This window comes from Hemitrygon akajei, chromosome 3 (assembly GCF_048418815.1).
Source record: "Hemitrygon akajei chromosome 3, sHemAka1.3, whole genome shotgun sequence".
In the NCBI taxonomy this organism is placed as follows: Eukaryota; Metazoa; Chordata; class Chondrichthyes; order Myliobatiformes; family Dasyatidae; genus Hemitrygon; species Hemitrygon akajei.
The window spans coordinates 111,929,479-111,953,154 of NC_133126.1; the positions used below are offsets into that span (position 1 = coordinate 111,929,479).

At 40.8% G+C, this 23,676-nt stretch overlaps 2 protein-coding genes across 4 annotated transcripts in view; one reads left to right on the top strand and one right to left on the bottom strand.

Annotated features, from left to right (window-relative positions):
• dtymk (deoxythymidylate kinase (thymidylate kinase)) overlaps window positions 1–17,314 on the top strand; it is a 51,074-nt gene extending 33,760 nt beyond the window's left edge. Inside the window, exon 5 of the mRNA XM_073040583.1 lies at window positions 16,721–17,314. Coding sequence (XP_072896684.1) covers window positions 16,721–16,789 — 69 coding nt within the window. The 3' untranslated portion in view covers window positions 16,790–17,314. The remainder of the gene's footprint in view (window positions 1–16,720) is intronic.
• atg4b (autophagy related 4B, cysteine peptidase) overlaps window positions 1–23,676 on the bottom strand; it is a 70,973-nt gene that overhangs the window by 3,927 nt on the left and 43,370 nt on the right. For all 3 annotated transcript variants that reach the window (XM_073040574.1, XM_073040573.1, XM_073040575.1), the window contains 6 exons: window positions 20,639–20,711; window positions 17,919–17,998; window positions 10,828–11,027; window positions 9,584–9,662; window positions 7,490–7,635; window positions 3,379–3,435 (listed from right to left, as the gene is read on the bottom strand). In XM_073040574.1, coding sequence (XP_072896675.1) covers window positions 3,379–3,435; window positions 7,490–7,635; window positions 9,584–9,662; window positions 10,828–11,027; window positions 17,919–17,998; window positions 20,639–20,711 — 635 coding nt within the window. The remainder of the gene's footprint in view (window positions 1–3,378; window positions 3,436–7,489; window positions 7,636–9,583; window positions 9,663–10,827; window positions 11,028–17,918; window positions 17,999–20,638; window positions 20,712–23,676) is intronic.

Here is a 23,676-nt window from a genome sequence, read left to right on the forward strand (position 1 = left end):
TCCACTGCTGATTCCTCGCTAAGTATGGGTGTGTATTTCCTCAACTTCCCCTCCCTGAGATCCACAATCAATTCCTTGGTCTTACTTGGTCTTGAGTGTTATTGTGATACCACTCAACCAGCTGATCTATCTCACTCCTGTATGCCTCTTCAACGCCATCCGAAAGCCTGCCAACAATAGTTGTGTCATTGGCGAATTTACAGATGGCTTTTGAGTCATAGAGAAGTACAGCACAAAGTATTTGGCACATCTAGTCCATGTCAAAGCCATTTAAACTGCCTACTCCCATCGACCTGCGCTGGGACCATAGCCCTACCATGTAACTATCCAAATTTCTTTTAAATGGTGAAATTGAGCTTGCACGCACCACTTGTACTGGCAGCTTGTTCCACACTCTCATGACCCTCCAAGTGAGTAAGTTTCCCCTCATGTTCCCCTTGAACTTTTTATCTTTCACCTTTCATTAACCCATGACTTCTGGTTGTAGTCCCACCCAATCTCAGTGGAAAAAGCCTGCTTGCATTTACCCTTTCTATACCCCTCATAATTTTGTATACCTTTATCAAACCTCCTCTCAATCTTCAACATTCTAAGGAATACAGACCTAAGCTATTCAATCTTTCCTTATAATTCAGGTCCTCCAGACCCATCAACATACTTGTAAATTTTCTCAGTACTCTTTCAACCTTCTTTATGTTTCCTGTAGGTAGATAACCAAAACAACACACAGAACTACAAATTAGGTCTCACCAACATCTTATACAAGCTTGAGCTGTGCCTAGCCATACAGTCACAGGTGTAGAGAGAGTAGAGCAGTGGCCTAAGCATACATCATTGATGTGTGCACTGTTAAAGGAAATGTTATTTCTGAACCCCACGACTGCAATTTCCCAATGAGAAAGTCAAGGATCCTGTTGCAGAGGTACATATAGAGGCCCAGGTTTTGGAGCTTGTTGATTAGTACAGAGAGTTTGATGGTGTTGAATACTGAGTTGTAATTAATAAACAGCAGCCTGACATAGATATTGCTGTTGTCCAGATGGTTTGAGGCTGAGTGAAAGCCAGTGAGACGGCATCTGTCGTAGAAGTACTGTGGCAGTAGCAAGTTGCAGTGGGTAAAAGTTCTTGCTTAGGCAGGAGTTGAGTCTGACCATGACCAGATGTGAGTGCAACAGGGTGATGGTTGCTGAGGCAGCTCACCTTGCTCTTCTTGGGCACTGGTATGATTGTCCTTTTTAAGCAGGTGGGAGACCCCAATTGCAGCAGTGAGAGATTGAAGATGTCTTTGAATACAGGTTGTCATAAGTTTTCAGTGCCATACCAGGTATACCATTGGGGCCTAACACCTTGCGAGAATTCATCCTGCTGAAAAATGTTCTGACAGCGGCCTCCAAGACTGAGATCACAGGATCGCCAGATGCTGCCAGGACTTACACTGGTGTAGTTTTATTCTCCCTTTCAAAGTGTGCATAAAAGGCATTGAGCTCATCTGCGAGTGAAGCATCACTGCCATTCATGATGTTAGGTTTTGCTTTATAGGAAGTAATGGCCTGCAAACCCTGCCAGGGCTAACGTAGATTGGTTCTGTCTCTAACTTCAAATGGAATTATTTTTGCCTTCCAAGGGTTGTACCTGGACTACATGTATAGTTCTGTATCACTGGTACTGAATGCCACAGACCTAGCCCTCAGAAAACCGCAGACCTCCTGGCTGATCCTTGGCTTGTGATTTGGGTATGTCTGACATATTCTCGGAGCCACACACTCATCCACCAGGTCTTGATGAAATCGGTGACAACTGTGGCATATTCATTCAGATTTGAAGATGAATCCTTGAATATCATCCAGTCCACCACTACAAAGTAGTTCTGTACACACGCATCCACCTCCCATGACCATACCTTTGTGTCTTCACCACTGGTGCAGCAATTCTCTGTCCCTGCCTGTACGCTGGGAGAAGAAGTACAGCCAGGTGACTGGACTTGCTAAAGTGCAGGAGTGGAATTGCACGCTAAGCATTCTTTATGGTGACGCAACAGTAGTCAAGTCTGTTGGTTCTTCTGGTTCTGGTTGGTCAAAGGCTTTTTGAAGCTGGCCTGATAGAAATCCCCTGGAATGATCAGGAAGGCATCAGGGTGTGCTAGTCATGGTGTTCAGCTTCAGCAGTTTGATGACTGCTGTTCATGGTGCTCAGCTTCTCCAGTGCCTGTCTGACAGTGGCCTGAGGTGAAATGTACACAGCTACCCAGACAACGGTGGGAAAATCCCTTAGCTGATAAAATGGATGACACTTGACTGCAAGATGTTTCAGGTTGGGTGAGCAGGACTGAGTCAAAATTGCCAGATCCGTGCACCACAATGAGTTAATCATGATGCACCCTCCACTGGCCTGTCCATGCAGTGGATGGTGAAGCCCTGGGCTGCAGCACTGCATCTGACAATGTGTGTCCTCTGGATTTACTGCACTGGCACGGTAATACAAAAACACACCAGGACAAATACATTTGTCCCCTTCAGAATCTTAAATGTACTTCATAGCTGCAGCTTAAACCCAATATAACAATAATATCTTGCTTTTAATTAAACACCATAACCATAATCTTTCAGAAATAAACAACTGTTAAATAAGAATATAATTCCATTTGGAATAATCAATGTCAGTGTGCAAAATGTCTGCACTCCAGACAACTCAACCAACATCATTGGAATCTACCATTACAAACAGGATATATAATGCTCCCGTTTCAATTTCTTTTTGAACTGTGATCACTGACTTTACCTAAGCAAGTTCAGCCTATTCTGACAGAAACTCTACTGATAGTTCCAAATGAAATAACTGGTATTCTAATTGAGAAAACTGATGTTAATAAATTATGCCCTAAAAGCTGCACAAAAAAAAAAACTGCTGGAGGAATTCAATGGGTCAGGCAGCATCTGTGAAGGTAAAGGGACTATTGACATTTACAGTTGAGACGCTGCATCAGGAATGGGAGGGGTGGGGATGGGGAAGAGGGCCAGTGAGGTAAGAGGGACGGAGAGGGAGGGGTTAGGTAGGACGTGACAGGCAATAGTTAGAGACAGAAAAGGAACGAAAAAAGATGGGGTAGATGAAGCCAGATGTGAGGAGAAAAGGGTGGAGGTAAACACAGCATGTCTTTACCCGTTGATTCCAGCATCTGCAGTTCTTTGTGTCTCCACTAGAGGCCACAGGTTGTTTTACATCAGAAAGCAAGTGCAAAGGGAACTCTGACTGCTCTTAATGTTCATTACTTCCCCAAGCTCAATGGCATGTCTTTTTTTAAAGCACAAATAGGAAGGTGGCCAGATAGACAGAACTTGGCTGCAAAGATCCAATTCACATCAGAAGAATCAGTCATACCATTTTGATTCTTTGACACCAATCGTTAAAATCCTCTTCGGTGCTGCAGAAAAACCCCTAAAGAAGAACAAACAAAGCAATCAACGTCCAGCACTGAAGAAATTATAAACCATGTACAGATTGACCAGCAATCACTCTTTGGCTTCTACACCTGACAGAATTCCAGTGTTGGGGTCTTAGGTAAAGGGGTCAGGGACTGTTATTGTCACTTTTTTTTTGCTATGGGAGAGGGAGGGGCATTTTGGGGTCTGTGAGGTTTGTCTTTTTCTTTGTCGTGCTGGTGGGAGGGGGCAGTTAATGTCTGATCTTTCATTAAAACCCATGGTCTTTCTGTATTTAATGGCTATCTGGGGAAGACAAATACCAGAGTTGTATTGTAATGCATACTTTGACAATTCAATGAACCCTTGAAGACTGCAAGTCATCATCTGCTCCCTTGCTCCCATTCTACACTAGTCTGTAAGAGGAATTCATGAAAAATTATGGGGGTGTAATGGGAATATGTGTGTGCTAATGGAGGTGGTCGGGCAAGAGGATGTGCTTGGAGTTGACTGTGTAGGAAGGATATGAACATATTTTAGGAAGGAGATGCAGCCACATTCTAAGTAACTAGTTATGGACTACTAGGTGACCAGTTGGAGTTAATAGAGACCTGCTACAGACATGCAACACTTGTAGAATTATCCCCACTAACCTAACGATTCAGATTCAAGCCTTCCACAGCAATGGGCAACTTGACTACTCTTCAGCCTCTTTCCATAATTTAATATTTCTATCATTTTGTAATCAGATTTGTTGGGACAGTATTTCTTATGTATGTGGATCTTTCACATACAGGAAGGAGAAATTATATTGGCAAACAAATGGCAGAGAAATTAAACAAACACTCTGGGCCCATTTTCACAGAAGACCTCCAGAAATAATGAACAAAAATGAATAATGAATAAGGAGTTGAAATAAATTAACATTGGTTAGGAAACAATTGGAGAAATTACTGGCACAATAAGCAGATAAATTCCCACGATCCAATGATCTGCCTACAGACACCTTGAACAAGGCAGCAATGGATTTTGCATTTGCACTGCTAGCTAGCTTCCAGACTATGGACTCTGAATAGTTTTCTAGCACTGAAAGGTACTAAATATAGCCTCACTCTGTAAGTAAGTAAAGAAAAAAGCAGGGAAACATTGTTGTGGCACCACTCATTCAGATTTTCAATCTCCCTCCTACATACCAATTTGTCACCACCTTTGACTTGGCCAACAACAGTAGTATCATCAGCAAGGTGTATGGTTTTGTCTGATATTAGTGGCAGGGAAAGTGCAAAATTCTGTTCTTAAGGAAATAACGACAGGGTGCTTAGAAATTAATCTCATCAGGCAGAGCCAACATGGAAATATGGGAGGGAAATCATATTTGATGCATTTACAGGGTTTTAAACTTATAACCAGGAAAGCAGATAAAAGAACCATTGGATGTGGGGTTTTCAGACTTTCAAAAGATCTTTAATGCATTGCTACCCAGGAGATTATGAAATAAAGATGCTATGATTAGTGGCGTGCCGCAAGCACTGTTGCTGGGGTCCCAGATCTTCACAGTCTACATCAATAAGTGTCATCCTAGATTTACTCACCTGCAGACCCCATTTAGTATGACTGGCAACAACATCTCTGCACTCAACATCAGCACAAGGCTGTGTACTCAGCCCCGATTTAATTACAATACACCTAAGATTCTGTGGCTAAGTACAGTTCCAATGCTGTATTTAAGCTTGCTGATGACACCACTGCTGATTTAGCCAAACCAAAGGTGGTGACAAATTGAAATATGGAGGGAGATTGAAAATCTGGCTGAGTGGTGCCACCACAATGTTTCTCTCAATGTCAGTAAAACCAAAGAGAAGTGCATAAGCCAGTCCTCATCAGGGGATCAGAGGTGGAGAGGGACAGTAGCTTTAAATTCCATGGCATTGGATCTGCTCTGGGACAGTACATAAGCAACACACAAAATGCTGGAGAAACTCAGCAAGTCAAGCAGCATCTATGGAAAAGAGTAACCAGTCGACATTTCGGGCCAAGACCGTCATCAGAATAGGACAGGAACAGTTATTACCTTACAACCATCAAGCTCCTGAAATGGCATGGATAACTTCTCACCACAACTCTGAAGAGATTCTACAACCCACAGGCTCACTTTCAAGGACTCTTTACAACTCATGTTCATAGTATTATTTTCTTAATTTGCATAATTTGTCTTCTTTTGTATATCAGTTGTTTGTCAGTATTTATAGTTTTTCATAAATGCTATTGTATTTCTTTATCTTCCTGTAAGAAAATGAATCCTATGGTACTTTGATAATAAATTTTATTCTGACTTTGACATCCAGGCTTGCTGAAGGTGGCAGTGAGGAGGATTACCTTTGTTTGCCCATCTGGTAGTGTCTTACCATGAGAAAGTTTGGAAAAGGAGTCTGTTTTTTGAAGCTTAATACTTATTATGATCTGTACTGGAGGCCACCTGAGTGTACTTAGGGCATCAAGGCTGGAAATGTTGGTTTGTTTATCTTACTCATGGATTTTGCAAAGCAGAGCTGGAGATGCAATTCCAATATAGGTTGCCCACGTCACATAAGTATACAGGAGGATAGGGAACACTACTGCCTCACACACCAGCAGCTTTGAAGCAAGTTTGGGGTCCCAATCTTCAGACATTTTCCCTCAGAAACCTAGAGACTGTGCTGGCAAAACTATATTACACCATCAAAGGTAGCTGCCTAGATTTAGGAAATGATCCACCGCTTTTGCAGTGTTGTATATCAGGGATGGATTTGAAGACAAGCTTTGATGTACAAACAACAGAGGCAAAGCCCATTCTATCATATACTGCAATGACTTGGTACTCAGCATCTAAATGTGTTGTCTGCTTACTGCAACTCAGCAACTGGGATCGGAAGTCTGGAGTATTACATAATGAAGGTACAGAATAGGAAGCTTAATACAAATAAATTCAGCATTTTACTTGTACATTAATACCAGGCATATCCTTAAGTGTCCCAAACTCTCTTGAATGAGGCACACTTGAACCAATTATTACCCCAGTTTAAACAAGCAGAATGAAGTCCCAAAGGCAACGTGTTCCGTCTTTCGCCACCTACTCCCCAAGGCCAGAGTGCATTTCATTGCTATTTCTAGTTACCCTCAGGATAAATAGCTCAGCATGGTTTATATTCAATAGAGATAAGTGATGCTAAGTGCTCTTTAATATATGGGCTCAACAGGAGATGGAAGTTAAAAGGGGGAACAAGAACTCACACCTTTTCTTGAAAATGATCACTGCAATCAATAGCCTGTAATTTCCCTTTCGGAGTCGAGCTTTTAAGTCGCCTATACGAACAACTGTGGCCCAGGCCTGAGAGTGAGGAATAAGCCAAGGTTTGGCCAATTTAAGTGCCGGGCCAGATCGAAGAGATCAGCACGTTAGGGCCGGAAGCAAGGGACTGCTCGCTGGTCACTGCTCCACAACGTTTACTCTTCTCTGCACTGAACTGAGGCTGTGGCTATGGATTCACATTCATGCATGTTATTTGCTAACTTTTATTGCTTGCCTGATTTGTTTTTTTAATGCACATTGGATGTTTAACAGTTTTCTTTCTTATTTGGGTTTCTTTGTTTTGTGGCTGCCTGTAAGGAGATAAATCTTAAGGTTGTGTATAGTATACATACTTTGGTAATAAATGTACTTTTAACTTTGAAAAGGAATTGCCTCCAAACAAAGCAAACTTATTCTTCTTTTGTATGTGAGATTGTATTTGTTTGGATCAATACTGATGTAATGTGATCATTGTACTTCTCATCACTAATCCATTATTCATACAGTGCTTAGAAACCATTTGTAATCCTCAGATTGCATTTTATTTGCCTGGCAAATTCTGAGAGATTTTTAGGTATTAAAGAAATTGAGGGACATGGAGTTACTTAAGGAAAATGACACTGGCGTAGAAGATCAGCCATGATCAGATAGTGAGAAGGCTTGATGCTCCTGCTCGATTGATCGTTTTCTTTAAAGACCTTAGACTGGCTGTGCTCAGCCAATCCTGAATTACTGAACTTACCACTGCAATGGAAGGGTCCAGGTCACAGATGTTCATTCTACAGGGAGGGTGCTGACAGTGAAAGCTCTCGTCTGGTATAGAGAAGTCTTCAAATGACTCCACCGCAGGCTGGGTTGTGTGTGGGTCAAGATAGATCAGTTCATCTTCTGAGAATCAAATAGCATAAGAATTCTTATGTTTATAATTATGGCTACATAAGGATCCATTCAATAAAATCATTAACAGGTTACAAGTCTGGACATGTGTATGGTTTGCTGTATCTAGTTGAAATTAACCTAGTCACAGAATTGCAACAAGTCATTATTTGTGGAAGGGACAATGAGATGATTAGTGTGAGTGAGTAACTTGTTCATTAAAACATTGTGGGCTTTAATGCTATATTGCCACAAGATTAAGGGCCCCAGTGTTAAATTCACAGACATTATATTCAGTGTCAGCAAGACCAAGAAGTTAATTATAGGTTTCAGGAGAGGAAAACCAGAGGCCCACGAGCCAGTCCTCATCGAAGGACCAGAGGTGGAGAGGGTCAGCAACTTTAAATTCCTAGGTGTTGTTATTTTGGGGGACCTGCCCAGCACATTAGTGCAATTGCAAATAAAAGTATGGCAGCACCTCCACTTCCTTATAAGTTTGTGAAGATTCAGCATGACATCTAAAACTTTGACAAACTTCTACAAATGTCTAGTGGAGAGTATGCTGACTGGCTGCATTAGTTTGGTATGGAAACACCCAATGCCCTTGAATGTAAAATCCTACAAAAAGTAGTGGATTCAGCCTAGACCATCACGGATAAAGCCCTCTCAACCACTGAGGACATCTACATGAAACACTGTTGCAGGAAAGCATCAGGGACCCACATCACCTGGGACTCCTCCCTTCCTGCTACCGCCACTGGGAAGAAGGTACCACCAGGTTCGGGAACAGTTGTTACCCCTCAACCATCAGGCTCCTGAACCAAAGGGATACCTTCACTCAACTTCACTTGCTCCATCAATGGAATACTCCCACAACCAATGGACTCATTTTCAAGAACTCTTCTCATGTTCTCAATATTTATTACTTATTTAATTATCATTATTATTTCTTTGAAATTTCAAGTATTTTGTAAATTCTGGTTTCTGGTTAATGGGAACACATCGATACCAGTACCTTTGGCCCAATTAAGCAGCTGTCTAATTAACCAGTTTCATGAAAATAGTTAAAAAATAAAACAGACAAACTGAGTAAGAAATTATGTATTTAAATGAAATACAGAACAAATTAGAACACTACCAATACGACTGCAGTACTGTAAAACTGTGTATTAGTTCCTAATACTTATTGGTGGAGGAATCCATCAGCTTCGTGCTTTGACTGTAAATGAATAAAATCAGCACAGACACCTAGTGCAGATAATGGACTGTCTCTATACAAACCTGTCGATGACTGCATTCTCCAAATCTTTGTTTACTATGACTCTATTAGTGCAGGATGATTAGACAGTTTCAATGGTTCGGCATGGTCCAGATGGGCCAAAGGGCCTGCCTGCTTCTGTGCTATACTTTTCTATAACTCTTCATTATAATATTCAAGATGTTTGCTTCAAAGTAGAAACTTTGAAGATACCTTCAAATTCTTTGTGGTTTCTAACTTGTTGAAGTAGTGAAATTGCTTCATTTTCACTTCCAGCCTTTTCTGGCAGCTCCAAGCACGATTGCTTGAAACTGCTGCAAGCAAAACAGTTCTGAATTGTCTCGTTGCTTATCTCTTGCCAACTATCAGTGACAAAAATCGATGCTTTTTGAACTCAAACACACACAACTGACGCTATTTAAAGACTGTTCACTCGAACCAGTGTTGTGTCTAGCAGTAGTTAGAAACCATTCGGTAACAATCTCCTGTCCCAATTTTTATTTTCAATTCTAGGGCATCTGCAGTTTTATTTGTTGCCCATTATCCACTGTTCCTTATCCCACGAGGCCATTATCTGACATGCCTATCACTTACCTTCATACATACCGTAAACTATTCATTATTAATATTTTTAATTTACTAAAAACTACCGCAGCCATTTAGAGATAACAGGAATAAAGATACATTTCATTAATTACTGACCTACATAGCCGATGAAATAATGGGCACTGTTTGGCTTTCCACCAATGACTCCTAGAGACTGTGGCAACATAAAGCATTTCTGAAAGAGAAAAGAATGGAACAGATGCAGTACCAAGGAGGGAGCATGGGCTAAAGAACAGAAGGAAATGATCATGCAAAGAAGTATTATAGCAGAAAAGTCTCGAAGAAGGAAAGGGGGTAGAGAAGTTTAGTGAATTCCCAAGGCCAGGCATTAGGCAATTAAAGATAATGGTGGATTGATTAAAACGTCAGGGAGGTGAAAGTGGCCGGAGATGAAGGAAAGCATATAATCTGGAAGGTTATAGAGCCGGAGAAATTTTCAGATCTGGGTAAGTTATTTGAAAAAAAACAGTAAGAGTTTGAAAATGAGGCTTTGAAAAACCAGCACGTTGTGGATAAGCGCAGGGCCATGGGTAAATGGATTTGTGAGCAGTGAGAATTAGGAGATGTTAGCAGGGAATAGGGTGATCTGCTGTTTATAGGAAGTGGAAGATGGTTATCTGCCAGAAATACATCAGAATAGTCATGTCCTGAAACAAAGCCATTCATGGGTACGTACTTACACAAAAGAAGAACTGAGGTGAGGGCAGAGATGATCTGCCGGTGGAATTAGGTGGTCTTGACCCACAGAAAGGACATAGAGTTTGCAGCTTGACACAGGGGTGTAACGGTCTGATTGAAGGTCAAGCAATGACCAGGGAGATAGATGGAATCAGTGGCTATGGAACTGAATTCCCCATGTGGTTTGAAGCCAGTATTCCAGTATTTCTGCTTACCCTGGGCTGGACATCAGACAAAGCAGTGAATTGATTGGTGACATGGAACTGGGTGTCATCTAGAAGAGTTGTATCTGGATGATGTTGTGGATGAGAAATAGAAAATTAAAGCCAGATCCTTTTGTTGGGAGAGGTGAGGTGGAAGCTTTCTGCTCAGGAGGTGGTGGTGAAAGATAACACTGGAGAGTAGGGAAAGATGATATTGCATTTCCTGGCTCAGTGTGGATAGATAATAATAAACCAGGTGAGGACAATCTCACCTGGCAGGACAGAGGAAGAGAGGCTTTGGGAGATTATGGTGAGGTCAGCTCTGTTAAAAGACTGCAGGCATACTAAATGCAATGGTTTTCCAAAATCAACACAAGAGCTTTGTGGGGCAGTTGCAATCATTTGCTTTGTTCCATATACCTTTGAGGCAGGAATACCAGGGAGCAAACCAAACTGTACCTTTAGTGTTTTGATGTATGCTTCGTTGATCTCACTGAGTCCGAGCCTCAGGGGTATTAGCAATACTAACGGTTTCCATGACAATGCATCTTCTGAGGAGTCTGCACCTGACGGATACCCATTGAACCGTCTTGGCCCATCGGCTTGAGGGAACGCTGCTGCCGCCCCTCCATACGCACTTTCAGACTGGCATAGCATCTCTATTACAAAGCAAAGTGTGAAATAGTGGCTTTCAAAAAGGGAGAAGCTGTTACAAAGAAACAAGTGTAATACTTAACCAGCTTTATTTAACGGTTTTCTTAAAATCAGGTTAGAAACACTGATTAAACATGAGTAATTCATCTTTGACTTTCTACCAACCACAAGGCATGTTAGGTGTCTGACTGAAAGTGCTTCGCTTGCCACAATGACACTCCCAAGCCCTCCCCCCACCCCAATTGTTATCAGTTACCTGGTTACACGATCCACCTTCCTTTCCTATCATCTGCAGTCCTTTGTTGCCTCCTATCTGCCTATCATCCCACTCACCTCGATCTACCAGCTCTTACTCCATCCTATTTCCCCTCACCTCTTAATACTGGCCATCTTCCCCCTACTCTTTCAGTTCTGATAAAGGGTTTTCATACAAAATGCTTACAGTTCATTTCCCTCCACAGGTACTGGCCAACCCGCTGAGTTACTCACCATTCGAGCATCTGTAGTCTCAATAACATCCTAGATAAAGTACTCTGCTTGACTGGCATCCCATTCAGCCCCTCCCCCATCGATGCACAGTGCCTGCAGTAACCTGTCAACCCATGGTTTTGTTACAAGACAGCTCACTCCAAATCCCTTTGCAGACTTGGAAAAGTATAGCGTTCTTCTTTTTCTGTTCCTGGATAGAGTACTTGGGAATCTACAAGAGTTGAAGTGACAAACCTCCAATTTTACAAGGGCCCTGTCAGCTGTGCCCACAGCCAGTGCGTGACTTAAAAAACAAAATTAAGCCCTTCTTAAGGTCATAATACCTTAGCATTTGTTTAGCATTTAGATTTATGACTATGTAGGCTATATTCCCAGCACTAGCAAGAGGGAATTACACCAAGATACGTATTTGCATAAAGAGTTTCTTTAATTAATATAGATAAAAGAAACAAAGAGAAAATGGGCAATAAGAAATAATGTTTAGTAACAAATACCTACATGGAGGTACAAGGCTTGGACTCTCTCCCTTCAACCTGAGCAGGGAATCACTGAAAGATCACTGACATAAGTTTCATAATGTTTCACCTACAACAGAATGTGAAGTGCACTAACTTATCCAGGGAGTCTGCAGACATGTATGGATGTAACAGGATTCAGTCACAAACAGTTGGATGAATTATTTGACAACAATTGGGGTCACATACTATAAAACAAAGTCAGACAGCATGCGAACAACAGCACATCCTTCCCGATGAACAATGCATTTGATATACATTTTGAACACAGGGGAACGGGTACGTGATCACCTGTATCTACAGTAATGTCGCAGATTTAAGATCAGTTTCTCAGAGGGCATGTGGCCTGGATGGTGACCCCAGCTGTGCCTTTGGCTCCTGCGTGCAACAGTATCAGGGGTATTTGCAGACATTTTAACCTGTCCCTGTTTTAGGCTGTTGTTACCTTTTGCTTTAAGACTTTAAAACACGATAATCTACTTTAAAAAAAATACTGCCCAATGGCTCTGACATCTAACATCATGAAGTGCTTTGAAAGGCTGGTCATGGATCAACTCCAGCCTTCCAACAACCTTAACCCACCAGAATTTGCCAACTGCCGAAATAGGTCCACGACTATAGCTCTGGCAGTCTACTGACTACAGCTTCGACTTCAATACTATACCACCATAAATCCATGCAAACTCTTCACCAATGTCTGGATCCTGGCAGTCAATGCCTCCCTCTGCAACTGGACAACCTTTCCCTCAATGTCAACAGAAGGGCTGGTCACTGACTCCAGGAAGGGGGGCAGTACACGCGCTTCTGTCTATATCAACCTGGCTAAGGTTAAGAGGGTTGAGAGCTTCCTGAACTATGACTTATCGTTATTTGAGGTACGGCCACTGTGTAGATGGAGTTAGAGCAGAGTCACGACTGTGCGGGGAGTAGAGTGGGAAGCTGAGGGTGCAACCTTGTGGAGCACCATTGTAACAGAGTACTGCTGCCCATCCTTACTGATTGTGGCCTGTTAGTCAGGAAGTCAAGGATCCAGTTGCAGAGGGAGGCACTGACTCCCAGGATTCAGTGGGGCTGTCAGGACTCCCGATTGAGAGTTACAAGTTCCTAGGAGTGAACATCTACCTGTCCTGGTCCAACCATGTCAATAACAGGCCATGAAAGCTCAACAACACCTTTACCTCCACAGCAGGAAGTAAATTTCTTTACCTCCAAAGAAATTTGGCATGTCCCCATCGATGCTTGCCAATTCTTATTGCTGCACCATAGAAAGCATTGCACCTGGATGCATAATAGCTTGGTATGACAACTGCTCTGCACATACCCGGAAAAAATTGCAGACAGTTGTAGGCACAGTTCATCACATCGTGGAAACCAGCCTCCTCTCCACGGACTCTGTTGTGTAATTAATATTTCAGTAAAATTGTAAATATTTTGTTTGAGTAAGCATTCTTTGTTGTTTACATAATTCATTACAAGTTATATGTACAAAGTATGCGAATGGCACATGACATTATGCCACCATGCCTTATGTGTGTGCCTTACTCTAGTAAAAACTAAGTGTACACATTCTCCCATGCTCCCATGTTTTTCTTCCTATGAGCTTCTGGAGTTACAAAACACAACAGTGGTGATGAGTACGTTTTAAAATGAACTCAACTACCTACCTGTTAAAGCAAAGCGAGGCGTTCAAGTTTTAAGAAAAGTGCAGCCTGTCCTGTATTTTTCTCCAGAAGGAGATAAAGAGACATCTGAATTTTTAAAACGAGCAGCACTTTTTTTTCCTTCAGAATGGGGAACAGAAAGTCGTTTAAAAAAAAGGCAGGAAGTGGACAAAATTCACATATTCATAAAGAGTGAATACCAAATGATGGTAATAATAAATAATAAAATGGCTGGCTATATCAGAGAGATAGGTGCATTCAAATGCACAAAAGATAACTGGATAAAATATACTGAACAAATTGGGCAGTACTTTGAAGCAAATGAAATGGCCAATGAGAAATGAGTGACAGTTTTGCAGAGCGCAATCGGTGGAAGAGCATACAGTTTACATAAAGTTTAACTGCCTCGACCAAACCAGCTGAAATAAGCATTGGAGGTATCATGAAAGTAATGCAGGAATATTTAGAACCATGACAATTGTTGACTGCAGAATACCTCAGAGTTCATAAGCGGAATCAAACGGAGGGGGGAGTGGATCCATTACACTGAATTGTATGGCTGAATTGAAGAGATTGTCAGTTCGGTAATGGACTTAATGATGCACTGAGAAATCGTTTAGCTTGTGGAATCTTACAAGAAAGCATTCCAAAATGGCTCCTAACTGAAGCACACTCACACTTAAAATTTTGAGTGGTTGAATTAGCCGTATCAATGGAAACAGCAGACAGAAATGCAGTCGAGAATGAAAGTGAGTGTAAACAAAATTGTAATGTCCAAACAGAAACTTGCCTGACCAAACAAACTGCATTACCATTACGACAGGGGCTCACATGCACCATACCACTGCATGTTTAAAGACGAAACTTGCAGAAAATGTAGGACACATTCAAAGAGCATGTCAGGCAGACAAAGATAAATGTAGGAAGGGAACAGGGAAGACTAACAGGGAAGAGAAAAAGATAAAAAGTTGCAGTTTCAAAATAGCGCTAATCTACACGCTGTTGATCAAAAATCTGGTAATGAGGAGATTGACACAGGATTGGGTAGTCTTAAGACTTACAATGTCAATTCAATGCCGCTTGGCTGTTTCAGTCATTCCACAAAATGAGTTTGAATGGCATTTCAATGATACTGAGGTGAAGTCTGCAAATATCCAACTAAGAATTTATACTGGACAAAAAATAACTCCAGTGGGAATGCCATTCATAACAACCACCAACAAGTCACTTTGGGCTTGTCTGTGGCAAAATGAGGAGGGTCAGCATTGTAGGGCCAAGATTGGCTGAATCAACTACAATCTGATTGGAGATCCATCTACCATATTTGCATGCCACATAAGTGTTCAAAGATGGCATTGGAAAACTGAAAATGCCACACCCAAGATTTACAAAGCCCGTCTGGTTCATACTGTCTGAGATAAAGTAGTCAGCTTGTTTGATAACATGGAATCTGAAGGAATTCTTTCCAAGACTGACTGGAGCCCATGAGCAACGCCAGTGGTCCCAGTAGCCAAGAAGGATGGGTCTGTCATGTTCTATGGTGATTTTAAGGTCACCTTCAACCCAGTACTGAAAGTAAGTTAATACCCTCTGTGCAGGACAGAAGACATCTCTGCAAACCTTTCTAGAGGAAATCACTTCAGCAAAGGTCTACCTACAGAAGGAGATGGAAAAAAGTCCATAAGACACAGGAGCAGAATTAGGCCAGTCAGTCCATTGAGTCTACTCCGCCTTGGCTGATCCTGGATCCCATTCAAGCCCATACACCTGCTTTCACGCCATAAACTTTGATGTCCTGACCAATCAGGAAACTATCAACTTCCACTTTAACTATGCCCACAGACTTGGTCTCCACCTCAGTCTGTGAAAGAGCAATCCACAGATTCATTACTTTGGCCAAAAAAAATCCTCTTTATCTATGTTCTAAAAGGTTGCCCCTCAATTTTGAGGCTGTGTCTTCTAGTTCTGGATACCCCCACCACAGGAAACTTCCTCTCCACATCCACCCTATTTAGTACTTTTAACATTTGGTAGGTTTCAATGAGAACCACCCCCCCTCCGCCCCTGCGTTCTTCTAAATTCCTGTGAGAACAGGCCTAAGCGCTCCTCATACGTTAACCCCTTCATTCCCGGAATCGTCGTCGTGAAACTCATCTGGACTCTCTCCAATGACAACACACTCTTTCTGAGATATGGGGCCCAAAGCTGTTGACAATACACCAGTTGCAGCCTGACTAGTGTCTTTTAAAGCCTCAGAATTATCTCCACAGTGTTTCTCACCATAAACACTCACAGAGAGCTTTATCGCTATAATAGGCTTATTTTTGGAGTAGCATCTGCACCTGCAATCTGGTAGTAAACTACAGACCAGGTGCTGCACAGCTGTCCAGGCACTCCGAGTTACATCACTGTTACCAGTGAGGATGACAAGGAATACCTCCAAAATTTCAAAGCAGTGTTAAAAAGATTTGAAGATTATGGGCTCAGAGCACAATGCAACAAGTGAGAATTCTTTAATCCAAACATCGCTTACTCGGGTCACACCATCGCTGCACAAAGATCACAGAAGTGTGCTGAGAAACTTCAAGCAGTGGTTGATACTTCAAGGCCAAAGGACGTATCACTGTTAAGGTCCATTTTAGAATATGTCACCAAATAAAACGGCTTCCTGACAAACCTGGCTACTGTGCTCCATCCCTTGAACTCATTACTATAAATCGGGAAGAAATGGCAATGAACAAAGCAGTGTAAGGTGGCTTTCCAAAAGGTAAAGGAAATGGTGACGTCAGACACTGTACTCACACATTATGATCTACGTTGCCCAGTGAAGCTTGCCTGTGACACCTTGCCCTCTGGTATAGGTGCAGTCATGTCACTGATGAAAGTGAACACCTTTGTATCATGTTCCCTCGCCATTGCAGAGAAAAACTATGCACAGAGAGGCATTGGAAATGGTTTGGGGTGTACTTGTATGGGAGAGAGTTTACCCTCATTACTGATTATTAACCATTGGTGTCCATTTTCAATCCACAGAAGGGAGTTCCACTAACAGCGGAAGCACAAATGCAGAGATTGTCTCTGTTTCTTGGAGAACACAATTAGAAGATCCAATTCAAGAGGACAACTAACCATGGAAATGCTGATGGATTGTTGGAAAAATAAATACCTGGAAATTTTACAAGACACTTCCCTTGACATATTCTCCCTAATGCAAATCAAAAATCTCCCTGTTTTGGCAGAGATGATCCGGGGAAACTAGAAAAGACCCCACACTGTCTCAGGTCAACATGGCCACCCAAAATTGCTGAAATGTACAGCAGAAATTCCAGTTCCCCCATTTCTACCAGCAATAGGATGAACTTGCCCTTGACCGAGGTTGCCTTATGTGGGGATTGAGCTAAAGTGCTAAAGCACAGAGCTAAAGTGTTGGAGGAGCTACATGCCAGTCATTTAGGTGTGGTCAAGGTGAAAGCACAGGCTTTGTCTGGTGGCCTGGGACAGATCAGCAGATTGAGTAGTTTCATGGTTTACATAATTCATTACAGGTTATAAGTACAAAATATGTGAATTACACCACCACGCCATATGTACGTGGCTCACTAAAGTAAAAACTAAGCATACATGTTCTCCTGGGCTCCAGTGTTTTTCTTTCAATTAATTTCTGGGAAAACAAAACATAAAAGGCTCATTCTATACCCTACACCTCAGTAAACAGCCAGCATTATCAAAAGACCCCAAACACTCTGGCTGTTCTCTCTTCTTCCCTCTCCTTTTGGGCAAAAAATACAAAAGCCTGAAAGCATGTACCACCAGGCTCAAGTACAGTTGCTATCATGCTGTTATCAGACTTGTGAACAGACCTCTTGTACGATGAGACCTCACAATCCACCTTGCACTTTATTGTTCACCTGCACATCACTTTTTCTGTAGCCTTTGCACTTTATTTTGTATTGTTATTATTTCATTTTCTTCTACCTCAATGCACTGTAATGATTTGATCTGTAATAACAGTTTGCAAGGCAAGCTTTTCCTCAAATATTGCTCCCCTGATCACAGGAACAGCAGGCAATGCCCAAGTTTAAAACCTCATTTGAAAGATTCTGAATTGGGGTTGCACCTGCAACCACCCTGCCTCTGCCGCCCCATCAGAAATAGTAGTAAATAACAGCGCAAACTCAGGATGGTGGCAGAAATACAGAATATTGCAGATTCATTCTGTGGTAATACTCACTGATGCTGTCAATTATTACTGTGTTATCCATCGCCACGTGAACTGCCAGTGAGCTCCAGTTGTCAAAAAATGTCAGCTTCCTAACAAAATTAATATTCTTATTTAGTGTGAGTCATGAAAAACAAATAAGCACACACACAACAAAGACAGCATCATGTAGATCACTTCAAATGGTCAATTCCAACTCTAGTATAGCTGGCTGAACAGACCATTCATCCAATCAGAAACGGTGGTCCTCAACTTCCAGTTAGTTGTCACTTCATTCCCCTGCTCACTCTTGCCTTGTCCTTAGCCTCCTACATCATTTAATGAAGCTCAACGCAAGAGCAACAACCTTAACTGGGACATTACAGTCCTCAGGCCTCAACAATGAATCCAGTGGTTTCAGACAACCCTCTGTTCCCTTCTTGAATCTTGTTTTCCAGCTGATTTGACTTTTCTTCCTCCTCTTCTAGAATTTCAGATGTCATTCATCTCCTATTTATATACTGATACTCCAGATACGCCCTGTTACTAGGATTTGATGGCCTCTGTAGGCCAGAACCAATCTCACCTGATCTCCACCTTTTCACGGATTCTTTTTCATTCTCTCCACTTCTTTCTCTCTCCGTAATGTTAAACATACAGTACTGCTAAAAAATTTGTGAACTCTTTTGAATTTTCTCTATTTCTGTAATAAATACGACCTAAAATGTGATCAGATTTTCACTTAAGTCCTAAAACTAGATAAAGAGAACACAATTGAATAAATAACACAAAAAACATTATACATTATACTTGTTCATTTATTTATTGTGAAAAATGATCCAACTTTGAATGTATTTGTTGGAAAAAGTATGTAAGCCTCTAGGAAATTAGAATCAGGTGTTTCAATCAATGGGATGATAATCAGAAGTGGGTGTGGGGGGGCCCTGCCCTATTTAAATAACATAACTTGGGTCTTCAATATCAATATCTGATATTCATCACACAAGTTTTTGGAAATGTGCCATGCCTTGATCAAAGGAGATTTCTGAGGAGCTCAGAAAAAAAGTTGATGCTCACCAGGCTGGAAAAGGATACAAAACCATTTCTAAAGATTTTGGGCTCCACTAATCCACAGTCAGGCAGATGGAGGAAATTCAATATTCAAACACTGAACAACAATGGTGTGCATGGCAGGACTGCAAGGAAAAAGCCATTACTCTTCCAAAAAGAACATTGCTGCCCGTCTAAAGTTTGCTAAAGATCACATGGATAAGCCAGAAAGCTATTAGAAAAATGCTCTGTGGAGGATGAGTCCAAAATAGACCTCTTTGGCTTAAATGAGAAGTGTTATGTTTGGCAAAAGCAAACACTGCATTCCAGCATAAGAACCTCAATCCCATCTGTGAAACACGGTGGGATTTCACAGATGCCATGGTTTGGTTCTGCGATGCTGCCTCAGGACCAGGACAGCTTGCCATCATTGATGGAACATGAATTCTAAACTGTACCAGCAAATTCTACAAGAAAATGTCAGGGTATCCATCCATGAACTGAAGCTCAATAAAGTGGGTTAACATAGAAATCTACAGCACATTACAGGCCCTTTGGCCCACAATGTTGTGCCGACCATGTAACCTACTCTAGAAAACCGCCTAGAATTTCCCTGGCGCATAGCCTCTATTTTTCTAAACTCCATGTATCTACCTAAGAGTCTCTTAAAAGACTTCATTGTATCCAAAAGACCCTTCGTCATGCAGCAAGACGACGACCCTAAACACACAAGTCAGTCTACCAAAGAATGGTTAAAGTAGAAGAAATTTCACGTTTTGGAATGACTGAGTCAAAGTCCTGACCTTAATCCTATAGAAATGTGGTGGAAGGACCTGAAGCAAGCAGCTCATGCAAGGAAGTCCACCAACATCCCTGAGCTGAAGCTGCTTTGTAAGGAGGATTTAGTAAGGAGGATTAAAGGAGCTGCTTTCAGGATTTGCTTCCTAAAATCCCTTCAAGCCAATGTGCCGGATTGATCAACAGTTACTGGAAATGGTTGGTTGAAGTTATTTGTACAAGGGGGGTCGTACCAATTACTGAAAAAAAAGATTCACACACTTTTCCCAGCAAATACATGTAATTTTGGATTATTTTTCTCAATAAATAAATTAACAAGTATATTTTTTGTGTTATTTATTTAATGGGTTCTCTTTATCTAGTTTTTAGGACTTGCATGAAGATTTGATCACATTTTAGGTCATATTTATGCAGAAATAGAGACAATTCTTAAGGGTTCATAAACCTTCTAGCACCACTGTATTTCATTTGTAATTGTTCCCAATCTGATGGAAGTTCATTATCCAAAGTGTTAATTCTGAATTTTCTCTGCTGTTGGTGCCTGACCTGGGTAATAGCTCTGTTTTACCTAACACCATTGTATGTACCTTTGCAACTATAAACCCCACTTCTAAAGAGTCATTTATTATTATAGCATGTAAATGGAGTCAATCTTTACATTATCTAAGCATTATGAGTTAATGTTGGATACAGATCCAGTGAAATATCACTAGTGTATTTGTAGGTTAAAATTCCCAAACCACTTTAGAACATTCTTACCTCCAAAACGAAAGCATTTTCAAAATGATGCACATTAGCAAGAGGTACACCATCTTCGCATATTATTCAATAATTGTAGAACACCACTTATTCTCACAATGTTAGCCAGATTTCCAAATGCTGCTGCTGAAAGGATTCATACTTACTTCAATACTTGTGCTGCAGTATTTGGACCATACCACTGACCAATCAACTTCCCCTCTCCGACTCCCATTTGAGCTAATCCAGGACAAAAGAGACAGTCACAATGTTTTCTTTCCCTAGATGCAAATTCCCAATCAATGCATTTACTCAGATAACCAACCCCTCACACTGTATATTGTTGGTGGATGGCCCAAAATTAATATAAGCATTAATTATGTATTCAGCTGTGGCTTACCAATAAAATATATCGAAACACCAAAACTTAATACCTAAAATTATAAAATAATTTTTTGAATGTATTGTTAATTATGAAAAAACTAAATAGCAACACAATTTAAATACTTAAAGTGCAGTAACCATGTTCAGATTAAAACCTAATGCATATCTGTGGATGAAGTCCTGACTCCAGCTTCTATGCTCAAAGCTCATTACCAGGTGATCTTGGGAAGAAGTTTCCACCTCTACGATAGTGAGTCATGGTGTATGAACCAGAACGGAAGTTGATCGCTCAGGATCATCTGTCCGATACTTCTGCCTCTGTACTGGAAGAAGTTCCCTTTCTGTTTCTAGTTTCAGTTTAATTACTTTTACCAGGCTGTCCAACCAAACTGAACTCCAGTGTAGTTTAATCACCTGTTTTTATAAGGTGTTGATGCACTGTGTATAGCACCCGGTGTTATATTTTGACAGACACACTGTGCCTTCATATCCATTTATTACATCATTTCATCAGTTTGACCAAAATTCTAATTCCAATTCAAGCAGGCCTCAGTTGCTAACACCCCCATGTCAAAAGCAATGGAAGTTGTTTTTTGTTGCCTATAGGGGAGAACAGGCAAAGGAAAGAAAAGAGCAGGCATCACATTGTTTGGAGGATACATTCCAGACTTGGATCATGGAAACATGATGTTTCCAATAAAGGTAATGGAGTGTTGTTTTTTTTTTAAACGATGCACTTTTAATATTGCATACCACATAAACAAACCATTTAGCCCAATGGTCAATATCTCTTCAAGAGATTCCTCCTACTTCAATTGCATCTTCTATTGCCATCTTTGTACACAGTGTCTATGCAAAAGGAATTGCATAGAATTGCATCTTTGTACACAGTGTCTGTGCAAAAGTGATACACTTTGGAAGGATAGACTTGAAGGCAGAGTACAAAGTTAATGACAGGATTCTTAGCAGTGTTGAAGAACAGAGAGAAGGATCTAGGATCCAAGTCTATAGATCCCTGAAAGTTGCCATGCAAGTCAAAAGGATAGTTAAGAAGGCATGTGGTGTACTGGCCTTCATTAGTAAGGGGTTTGAGTTATAATGTTGCAGCTCTATAAAACTCTGGTTAGACATGAAGTGTTGTGTTCAGTGCTGGTTGCCTCATTACAGAAAGCTGTGGAAGCTTTAGAGGGTCCAGAGGACATTTACCAGGATTATAGAACATGTCTTATGAGAAAAAAATAGAGCAGTTGGGGTTTTTCTCTTTGGAACAGAGGAGGTGGACAGGTCAACTGACAGAAATGTGTAAGATAATGAGATTTAGACAAGCCTTTTTCCCAGGCGGAAATTGCTAATATATAATTTATATATACTTCTAAGGTGATTGGAGCAATGTATTGGGTTTATCAGAGGTAGGTTTATGTTACACAGAGTGTGGTAATTACATGGAACACACTGCCAGGGATGGTGGTAGAAGCAGATACATTAGGGACATTTAAGAGACTCTTAGAAAGACACATGGATGGAAAAAATAAATGAAAGGCTATGTGGGAGGGAATGGCTAGATTGATCTTGGAGTAGTTTTAAAAGTCAGCACAGTATCGTGTGCTGTACTGTTCTATATTCTATGCTGCATTCCCTAGTCCAAAGCAGCAAGCTTCACTTTTCCCAATAAAAAATATAAGGTACATTAGCTCAGTTAAATAAATAACATCTCATAAATCCAACAACATTTAGTTCTTTACTGCTTATACATTAAAGACACTAAGCAGGGTATGTAGAGAAAGGCTAAATGCAAAGTGGAATCTTGAGCAAATCAAATTATGAACAGACTCAACACTTTGATATTTTTATTGCAGTCTGTATTAACTAACAATGCAGAAAAGAGGTGGTGCATATTCAACTCATTTTGAGCTCAGAAGTCAATGGAACCAAACACACCTGTGCAGCATCTGAGTAAGTGTAAAATAGACATGAATTTTCAGTCATTCACTAGCACAGTAATACCAAAGGTCTGATTGTTGATGTTCCCACAGCAACAACTATTTCTATTTACAAAGTACTTTGGTATGAAGAAACCAGAACCCAAGGTTTTGTGCATTCTAGTTGGAAGAAATTTCTGCTTGTCAAAGTTCAAAGTAAATTTATTATCAAAGTACATATGTCACCAAATACAACCATATATTTTCTTCATCTAAATATCACAACGAGCAGGGGCCCCTGCAGAACGCCACTAGTGGGCAAAATACACTCCATCTACTGCCACCCTCTGTCTTCTGTGGGCAAATATATACACCATATATTTTCTTGTGGCATCCTCAATAAATCCAATAACTATAATAGAATCAATGAAAGACTGTACCAATAGGACGGATAACTAGTGTGCAAAAGACAACAAACCATGTAAATACAAAAAAAGGGAAAAGAAAGCAATATTAATAAATAAATAAATACATACATACATAAATAAGCAAGCGAGCAAGCAATAAATATTGAGAACATGAGGTGCGGTGCCTTTGAAAGAGAGTCCATAGGTTGTTTGAACAGATTAATGATGGAGCAAGTGAAGTTTTCTCCCGATTCACCATATACAACACTGAGACGCATTTTCTTACAGGTATACTCAATAAATCCATAGAATAACCATAACAGAAACAGTGAAAGACTGCACCAACTTGGGTGTTCAACCAGTGTGCAACAAATTGTGCAAATACAAAAAGAAATAACAATAATAAATAAATAGGCAATAACATCAAGAATGTGAGATGAAGAGTCCTTGAAAGTGAGTCCATAGGTTGTGGGAACATTTCAATGGTGGGGCAAC